The sequence below is a fragment of the Calidris pugnax genome, unplaced genomic scaffold, assembly GCF_001431845.1.
Source record: "Calidris pugnax isolate Ruff unplaced genomic scaffold, ASM143184v1 scaffold286, whole genome shotgun sequence".
Taxonomy (NCBI): Eukaryota; Metazoa; Chordata; class Aves; order Charadriiformes; family Scolopacidae; genus Calidris; species Calidris pugnax.
The window spans coordinates 585,274-594,623 of NW_015091021.1; the positions used below are offsets into that span (position 1 = coordinate 585,274).

The window sequence follows — 9,350 nt, forward strand, 5'->3', positions numbered from 1 at the left end:
TGCACAATAAGAAAAGTGTTTGCACAGGGAAAACTGTCCAAGACCCGTGGGTGAAAGGAACCATGTCAGAGCTCACCAACCAGCACCCTTAATCCTGACAAATAACCCCTGCTAAAACTACAATACACAGTGTGTAAATAGAGCTCAGCCATGAATCATAGAATGGATATTTCATCTGGTTAAACAAAATGTTATTTTAATTTCAAGATTTTATAAATACATATTTACAAAAGGAAAAGTATCAATCCAAAGAGTTAAACAAATGTACAGCTCCCGAGTATTGCTACGGTCCAGGGAGAGAGAGTGTGTCAACACAATCCCACGATTTACAATACCCATCATTCAAAAAAGAAGCCACATTCTTAATTAAAACACCTCATCCAAAGTTCACAACATCCACCGCTGCGAAAGCATCATCTGCCTTGAACAGAATGACACGAGAAGAGGCAGAGGGAGCAGAGGGCCCTCTCGGTGCCATCAGAAGGAACATCTTACCCACTCCTTATAAAGTGACAATTAACTTCAGCTCTGCACAATAAGAAAAGTGTTTGCACAGGGAAAACTGTCCAAGACCCGTGGGTGAAAGGAACCATGTCAGAGCTCACCAACCAGCACCCTTAATCCTGACAAATAACCCCTGCTAAAACTACAATACACAGTGTGTAAATAGAGCTCAGCCATGAATCATAGAATGGATATTTCATCTGGTTAAACAAAATGTTATTTTAATTTCAAGATTTTATAAATACATATTTACAAAAGGAAAAGTATCAATCCAAAGAGTTAAACAAATGTACAGCTCCCGAGTATTGCTACGGTCCAGGGAGAGAGAGTGTGTCAACGCAATCCCACGATTTACAATACCCATCATTCAAAAAAGAAGCCACATTCTTAATTAAAACACCTCATCCAAAGTTCACAACATCCACCGCTGCGAAAGCATCATCTGCCTTGAACAGAATGACACGAGAAGAAGGAACCGATCCCTTTCATAGAGCTTTTCAGACAAAACACATCACTTTCTGCCATCTAAGCCAACACTCACCATCCTACACAAGGTTTTTTCCAGCCTCCAGGCTCCGTGGGGAGCGTGGCCTGAGGACAGCACCCTGCATGGATTCAACCAATGTAAACCCCTGCTGGTCCTGCTCCCCACGATCCTGCGCCAAGGGGCTGGTGAGGAAACTGCAGATCAAACACCCACCACCTTCTTGGCCAGAGAAAGACTCGTGGCACCAAACACACGATGGCACCAAACACAGCCGACGCTGCCGGACGGCATCGCTTTGACAGCTTTACTCAGACAACAACTGCTCTCAGAATTGCTCTGAAATTGTGCCTGTGACCTTCCTCCTAACCCGGTTTTACTCTTGCTACGCTCTCCATACACAGGCCTGCAGGTAGAAGAGGGACTTCCCACAAATCCAGGGGTTTAAGATGTTTCTGAGACCTCCAAGAAAGCTGCAGATTTTAAAAAAACGAAGTCTGGAGCCGCTCAGAAGTCACTTTCTGCAGTTTCCACAAGACTTCAATAATCTTCTCGCTAAGTCAACAGCAGCTTTAGCTGTCCTTCACTGCAACCACCTTCAAACCTGAGAATGAGAGAGGTGTGGAGCCAGAAGAGCACTACCTAAAATCCGTAACAGAAACAGCAACAACCTCTGAGAACAAAACGCAGCAAAGTCCACAACTGAAACTATTTGAGGCACCAACTGCTGGAGGAGTTGGGGGAGTTCTTGGATAAAAGAAGGCTCGGCTTGTGCATGGTTTTTCTGAAGAAGGATGTCCAGCAATTTTCTCTTAATTCATCCAGTAGTTATAAACCTGTATGGCAGCCACCTAGGATAACTTCTAATTTAAAGTTTAGGCAAATTAATCCTAATTAATCAAACTAAAGAAAGGCCCGAAACACAAACTGCTAGCGGAAAATCGAATAAAAGTTGCTAGGAGTGAAGTAACCTGAAGTCTTGCACATTTATTTACTTCTTTTAATTCACACCTCATGTACGTAGCTCCCAAATCTCATCTCTGTTGTCCACTACCATGAATCCAGTCTGGCTTGAGGCTTCCACCACGCTCAGGATGCTGTTTGGTCCTCTTTAGCCACGGTCTGCAAAAGGAGAAGAAGAAGAAAAGGAGAATGATGTGACTCACTGCCATGATTCTGGGGCAAAACCAGACATTTCTGCCAGATGGGACTGGTCTGAGCCTTTGGTTTAACCACTGCAGCCGTAAAAGCATTCAGAAGCAAACCCAGCTACAGAAGAGCACAATCCCAGCATAGACTGCCAAGAAGAACAGTTCATCAATGTCTGAATTGCTGATTGCGCTAATGACAATAATTCAGCAAATATTTATGAACCCGTGGCAGCCAAACCGCCCGTCCCCAGACCCATGTGTGTAACCCAGCCAGGCACAGCTGGGAAACCTGGAAAAAGCAGAAGGGAAACGACAGCCTAGCAGTGGAAGAAGGGATGGTTGTGCCTGCTGCTGCAGTGACCTATGGAAGGAGGAAAACCCAGCTCAGGGGCAGAAAAGGACCTGTTGAGAAGAGTTGGTGGGAAGTGAGAAAGAACAGAAAAGGCAGCAGCAGCCCTTTCAGCTAAGAGCTGCACGCTGAAGCACAGGGACTAATGCATCCCTCCACATGAACAGGTCTGTGGCTGGCACAACCTGAAGAGGAAGTGCTGCAGTGGAAGGAGTAATTTAGCAATACATTAGCCAAGAGCAGTACTTTATCAAAAACCCTCTCACTCGGTCACCGCATTCATTGTGTTCCTTATTTCCAATATACCAGCCATATTCCAGGAATGTCTATGGCACCAGCAAATAATATGAGCTCACTATGTGCCGCAAATGGAACTTGATACCTATAATTAATAAATTACTCTGTGACTTTATGAAGGGGGCTCAAATTCACAAGGCAGAAAGGTGTGAAGGCTCCATCTACAGAACTACAAATAATATTTTCAGTCTTTTTTTTCACAGCCCAGGCAGTAAGGGAGCTGGTGGCCAGAAACCAATATGACCGGAGGGTTTCCAAACTCCTGGAAATCTTACCTGCCGCAAGAACTGCTTCCCAAGGTAGTTGGTGGCCATGCTTGTCAAATTCTTTCTGCTGCCAACTTTACACCTGATATAACCATAAAGGTTGGCTCCCTGAAGCACCACTCCCATCACAACCACTGCCTAAGACACAGGAAAACACGGTCACCGATTTACACCCTCTTGCCTGGAGCACACAGGATCTACTCCTGAGCTGAGCTCACTCACCAGCCACTTCACTTTGAAAGAAAAGAGAGCGCTGAAAGCAAATATCACCCAGATCATAGGACAGGTAATTAGACCCAACCAGAAAATTCGGGACTCTGCTTCTGATGAAGTTTTACTCCCTTGCGCTGAGACCTAGAAAGAGAAAGGAAACAGAGATTAACAGGCTGCTCTGTTGTATAGATCACATTGTCATTAAAAACAGTCCAGAATCTACAAGCCCCATGGTTTTTGCCTCCACACAACAAACTGGGTGTTTCCTAGATCAATTTCTACATCACAGAAAGATCTTTCTGCAGCAGAAGATGTTTCCATTAAAGGGACTCTTCTGTCACTTTTCTACCAGAAGCAGTGGAGGCAGCAGCATCAAATCCTCTTAGGGCTAAAAAGGTTAAGTTTGGGAAACATGACATTTACTGCATGGTTCAGTTACAACACTTAGGAACAGCCACAAGGGTAAGGTTTTCTGCCTCCAAGTCACTGCAGACAACCAAAATTTCACTAATTCCAGCACTGGAAGAACTAAAGATTGATACTCTGATACTCTTTGGTATCAAAGTAGGATTTTTTTTTTTTTTTTCTACACACACGAGATGTGATTCACACCACACTATTTATAAAGTGACAAGAGATCCCAAGCAAGCACTCGCTTCTTCCTATAAGAATTAAAAGACATGGACTGGGTTAACAACTTATGAGTAAATTTGACAATTCTATGACTCTATGAAATTGCCAGCATCATCAGCGGTTCAGCCACCTTTCTCCCCCTCCCCAGGGATGTTCTAGCTTTTCTAAAGTAGCATGGTTATGAGAAAGAATGTGCCTGTAGTGAGGGCACAAACCCAGCTGGAGAAAGGTGTAGGTTCAAGTCTGTCCACCACTGCAGACTTCCCTCATCACAGCAGGAAATGATCTTCACCTTACTCCAGATCTGCATCCCATTAGCTCCGTATGAACAGGGATAAGGGATCAAAAGGATAAATACAGAATCACAGAATGATACGGGGTTGGAAGGCACCTCTGGAGACCATCCAGTCCAACCCCCTGCCAGAGCAGGGTCACCCAGAGCAGGTCCCACAGGAACGTGTCCAGGTGGGTTTTAAACGTCTCCAGAGAAGGAGACTCCACCACCTCCCTGGGCAGCCTCTTCCAGGGCTCTGCCACCCTCACAGGAAGGAAGTTCCTCCTCGTGTTTAGATGGAACTTCTTATACTCAAGTTTGTGCCCATTCCCTCTTGTCCTGTCCCTGGGCACCACCAAAAACAGACTGGCCCCATCCTCCTGACACCCACCCTTGAAGTATTTATAGGCGTTGATGAGATCCCCCCTCAGTCTTTCCTTTTCCAGACTAAAAAGACCCAAGTCCCTCAGCCTTTCCTCATCAGAGAGATGTTCTAGGGCCCTCATCATTTTCATAGGCCTTTGCTGTACCCTCTCCAGCAGTTCCCTGGCCTCCCCATAGCAGAGCAGAGGGGCAGGATGACCTCCCTCCACCTGCTGGTCCCACTCTTCCTGATGCCCCCCAGGATGCCATCGGCCTTCTTGGCCACAAGGGCACATTGCTGGCTCATGGGCATCCTGTTGTCCACCAGGACTCCCAGGTCTTTTTCCTCAGAGCAGGCCAGCCCCCAACCTGTACTGGTGCGTGGTGCCTGACAGATGGGATACTAGAGAGGTAGCAGGAGCCATCACAAACACAAAGGCAAAGCAACAGCCATGACAAATGCTATACATTTCTTCCTACTTCCAGTAACTTTTCTACAAGAAATAAAAGCTACATCAGCTGTTCCAAGTTCACACCAGAAAACCTGTAGGTTACTGACTAACACGATGCAAAATCCTTTACTGGAAACTTTGGAACTTTTACATCACTTACATCAAGTCTGATCAATACATCAGAAGAATCTTTTAAAAATTCCACAATCACAAAGCTCATTCCGCAGCCTACACGGAACAAGCCCGCGGTTACAGACCCATGGCTGGAAGTAAACATCCCTGTTGGGCAATCTACCATCACAAGCATAGCTCCCAATTAACAGGGGTTTCATAAAATAGAAACAATTAAAAGAAAAAAATGAATAAAAAGAAATTCACCTTTCTGGCTTCAAATACCCAGTGACTTCTGCCATCATCATCCACCTGGTTCCACCAGCGAAGGCCAACCATCAGTCGCCCTGTGACATTCTGGAATAGAAGAAACACAACAAGCTTTATATCTCCTGCTAAAAGAAACCATTTGCCAAGGGTTGTTATTTTCAAGGCTGCTCATCTGCCTCAACATTTGGGAAAACAAGATAACATGGCTCTTATGTCTACAACAACCTATTTTCTGATACACCCATTGCAATCACAAATTAATGTAATAATATAATGTTAAGGCATATTTCTGGTGATTAAAAAGTGACCTGATAACGAAGCTCGTGCTACCTTAAAAGAAAGTCTAATAGATGTTCTCTGTTTGATTTTCAAAAAAGAAAATTTAGGTGAGTTATTATTCCAATTATTGTATTATTGCAACACATCACAGTAGTTGGGTATCATTTTGTTGGAAAGGCACAAAGAAGTCACTTTTTTTTGATGATGTGAATATCACACTCTTCAATGATTCTTATTATAGTAAGATAAAAATAACCAAAAGCATAAGAGGAACTTACCTTTACAGCCCAAAAGTCACACGACAAGTCCTTTTCCAGACTAAAAAGACCCAAGTCCCTCAGCCTTTCCTCATCAGAGAGATGTTCTAGGGCCCTCATCATTTTCATAGGCCTTTGCTGTACCCTCTCCAGCAGTTCCCTGGCCTCCCCACAGCAGAGCAGAGGGGCAGGATGACCTCCCTCGCCTCCCCATAGCAGAGCAGAGGGGCAGGATGACCTCCCTCCACCTGCTGGTCCCACTCTTCCTGATGCCCCCCAGGATGCCATCGGCCTTCTTGGCCACAAGGGCACATTGCTGGCTCATGGGCATCCTGTTGTCCACCAGGACTCCCAGGTCTTTTTCCTCAGAGCAGGCCAGCCCCCAACCTGTACTGGTGCGTGGTGCCTGACAGATGGGATACTAGAGAGGTAGCAGGAGCCATCACAAACACAAAGGCAAAGCAACAGCCATGACAAATGCTATACATTTCTTCCTACTTCCAGTAACTTTTCTACAAGAAATAAAAGCTACATCAGCTGTTCCAAGTTCACACCAGAAAACCTGTAGGTTACTGACTAACACGATGCAAAATCCTTTACTGGAAACTTTGGAACTTTTACATCACTTACATCAAGTCTGATCAATACATCAGAAGAATCTTTTAAAAATTCCACAATCACAAAGCTCATTCCGCAGCCTACACGGAACAAGCCCGCGGTTACAGACCCATGGCTGGAAGTAAACATCCCTGTTGGGCAATCTACCATCACAAGCATAGCTCCCAATTAACAGGGGTTTCATAAAATAGAAACAATTAAAAGAAAAAAATGAATAAAAAGAAATTCACCTTTCTGGCTTCAAATACCCAGTGACTTCTGCCATCATCATCCACCTGGTTCCACCAGCGAAGGCCAACCATCAGTCGCCCTGTGACATTCTGGAATAGAAGAAACACAACAAGCTTTATATCTCCTGCTAAAAGAAACCATTTGCCAAGGGTTGTTATTTTCAAGGCTGCTCATCTGCCTCAACATTTGGGAAAACAAGATAACATGGCTCTTATGTCTACAACAACCTATTTTCTGATACACCCATTGCAATCACAAATTAATGTAAGAATATAATATTAAGGCATATTTCTGGTGATTAAAAAGTGACCTGATAACGAAGCTCGTGCTACCTTAAAAGAAAGTCTAATAGATGTTCTCTGTTTGATTTTCAAAAAAGAAAATTTAGGTGAGTTATTATTCCAATTATTGTATTATTGCAACACATCACAGTAGTTGGGTATCATTTTGTTGGAAAGGCACAAAGAAGTCACTTTTTTTTGATGATGTGAATATCACACTCTTCAATGATTCTTATTATAGTAAGATAAAAATAACCAAAAGCATAAGAGGAACTTACCTTTACAGCCCAAAAGTCACACGACAAGAGGAGGATAATTGTCACCATGCAGGCAATAAAGCTGCTGGTTAGGAGCTCACAGAGCAGATAGACAACAATCGCACTGACTCGGAAGAATAAGTGGAAAAACGATGCCACTGGATGCCTGGAATGAAGGACAGTGCAGTCACAGCTCTTTCAAACAAAACTGAAGCAACTGCAGAGAAATGACACTGCCAAGGCAACCTCCCACCAACTCACAGGATAAGGTTCAGCACCGTAACGTGAACCCAGTGGGCAACAACTGCTGAAAATAAGGGAAATAAACTGACTAGAAGCTCATCGTAAGGAGGACACATTCTATGTGCAGCCACATCCCACGTGCAAAAAGTGGAAGGGGACAGGGAGTTTTACCTGCTGTTCAACGTAAGGCAATATTAATGAGGTAAATTTAAAAGGTTCTGATGCCAGGAACAACGCTGATGGAAAGATCACATTTCTCAACACAGCAAACTTGCCCTTCCTGCTGATTCCTACAGTTTCCAGGTCAGAACCGTGCAGGACAGAGCCAGGGTCACCACAGCCCCCGTGTATGCACACTGCTTTGTGGCAGGGGTTTGGGCAGAACGAGGAAGGAGGCAGCTGGACATGGCAGACAGCAGGGCAGCACCAAACATACTCGAGAACAAAGACTGGGGAAGAGACAACGGACTAATCCAGAACCACCCCACGACACGGTGAGAACCTCCCGTTACACAGAGCCACTGTATCAGTGTAGATTCCTCACACACAGAAAGATTAACACGTATTAAATGTGAGGGTTCAGAGGCACGAGGGCACAGATCTACCTATTCCAGTTCAGCTTCTGAAATTGCCTCTCTCAGTTATGTAAAAATTACTTTCCGTGACCTCTAGCCAAACTGGGAAGCTACCTGCCATTACATATTTCAATACAATATGGCAGTCCTGCCTTCCCCAGGCTTCTGCCCAGAGCTCATCTTAGAAACTCTCTCTATGGCCACTGACCTTATTTTTGACTTTTTTGATCTCCTGGATAGATCATCATCTGCATCAAAGAGAGACACATCCTCAATGTCATCGTTGCTGTCCTGAAGCAGGGAAGAGACGCAAAGAGTTGTGTGAGAAAAAAGCATCGGTTTTCAAATTCAACCAGTGAGAGTTTTGATTACCCAGAGGTATTATGGTCTCACCTTAAGACCAAAACTAATTTGAGAAGAATGTGAAGATTTAACCACATACAAAAGAAAAAAAAAAAGCAGTATTAAATGTTTTGATTCGTGCTTTGTGAAACCAACATAAACTCACAGAGTGAGTCCACAGATCCTTTCTGCACCCAGGCAGCTGACTTCACAGCCAAGCCTGGGGTCCTTTATTCTTCATCCCTCTTAGAGAATTCATTACCTTGCATAAAAGTCATTCCTATGTCAGGCAAAGGTTGACAACCTCCTGTGTTTTAGCGAACAGACTGGTGACAGAGCCAGAATTGGCTATTTTTACAGAGAGGGCACATCTCTGCTGCAGGCCCTACAGAAACGTGAGACCAACGAGTGCTCTCACCCGGAAACCCCTTCCCTGAGCCCAGCCCTGCCTCAGCGGCTCCCAGCCGCGTACCTACGGGCAGCCCTGCAGAACAGCGGCCTGCCCCGTGCTCCCGCACTGCCCCGGGCTACGAAAGGCGGCAGGACCTTCCCAGCCGTTCCTGCCCCGTTCCAGGCCCCCAACGGCCTCGGGGGCTGCAGGCCTAGGGTGGCAGAAACCGCCTGTCCGTCTGTCCATCGATCCGCCTCGCATCCCCGCGGGCCGGGCGCTGCCGCCCCACTCCTGCCTAGCTGCCCCAGGCCTCGGCCCAGGCCCCACCGCGGTACCGGTGCCCTGCGGGGTCAGGCCCAGGCCTCGGACCCCCGCGGGCTCGGGCTCGGGCTCGGGCCCGGGCCCGGGCCCAGGCCTCAGATCCCCCCGGGTCCGGGTCCGGGTCCGGGTCCGGGTCCGGGTCCGGGTCCGGGTCCGGGTCCGGGTCCGGGTCCGGGGCTCCGGTCGCG

At 46.1% G+C, this 9,350-nt stretch overlaps 2 protein-coding genes across 3 annotated transcripts; both read right to left on the reverse strand.

The window, feature by feature from the left end:
* Window positions 1–703: 703 nt before the first annotated feature.
* Window positions 704–5,946, reverse strand: LOC106896098 (Golgi apparatus membrane protein TVP23 homolog B-like). Its single transcript, XM_014955828.1, has 5 exons — window positions 5,925–5,946; window positions 5,365–5,454; window positions 3,274–3,405; window positions 3,061–3,189; window positions 704–2,110 (listed from the first exon to the last, which is right to left on the reverse strand). Exons 2-5 carry the CDS (start codon window positions 5,434–5,436, stop codon window positions 2,078–2,080), a joined length of 366 nt encoding a protein of 121 aa, XP_014811314.1. The 5' UTR covers window positions 5,437–5,454; window positions 5,925–5,946; the 3' UTR covers window positions 704–2,077.
* Window positions 5,947–6,264: 318 nt separating this feature from the next.
* LOC106896100 (Golgi apparatus membrane protein TVP23 homolog B-like) lies at window positions 6,265–8,945 on the reverse strand. 2 transcript variants are annotated; one of them, XR_001413571.1, is made up of 4 exons: window positions 8,923–8,945; window positions 8,317–8,399; window positions 7,312–7,456; window positions 6,731–6,841 (listed from the first exon to the last, which is right to left on the reverse strand). XR_001413571.1 is itself a non-coding variant. In XM_014955829.1 (3 exons), exons 2-3 carry the CDS (start codon window positions 7,357–7,359, stop codon window positions 6,719–6,721), a joined length of 171 nt encoding a protein of 56 aa, XP_014811315.1. In that variant the 5' UTR covers window positions 7,360–7,456; window positions 8,317–8,399; the 3' UTR covers window positions 6,265–6,718. The 2 variants fall into 2 exon arrangements, 1 of the variants encoding a protein (XP_014811315.1); XM_014955829.1 differs by lacking the exon at window positions 8,923–8,945 and having other exon boundaries at window positions 6,265–6,841.
* Window positions 8,946–9,350: the final 405 nt, after the last annotated feature.

Bases quoted from the DNA above. Each gene is read 5' to 3' on its own strand.
- LOC106896098 (XM_014955828.1), bottom strand. From the start codon at position 5,436: ATGGTTGGCCTTCGCTGGTGGAACCAGGTGGATGATGATGGCAGAAGT. The intron at 3,406-5,364 runs GTGAATTTCTTT...TTCTCTTTCTAG, and splicing joins GGGTATTTGAAGCCAGAAAG to GTCTCAGCGCAAGGGAGTAA. The intron at 2,111-3,060 runs GTAAGATTTCCA...CTCCTTTTGCAG, and splicing joins GGAAGCAGTTCTTGCGGCAG to ACCGTGGCTAAAGAGGACCA.
- LOC106896100 (XM_014955829.1), bottom strand. From the start codon at position 7,359: ATGGTGACAATTATCCTCCTCTTGTCGTGTGACTTTTGGGCTGTAAAG. The intron at 6,842-7,311 runs GTAAGTTCCTCT...CTTCTATTCCAG, and splicing joins GTGACTTTTGGGCTGTAAAG to AATGTCACAGGGCGACTGAT.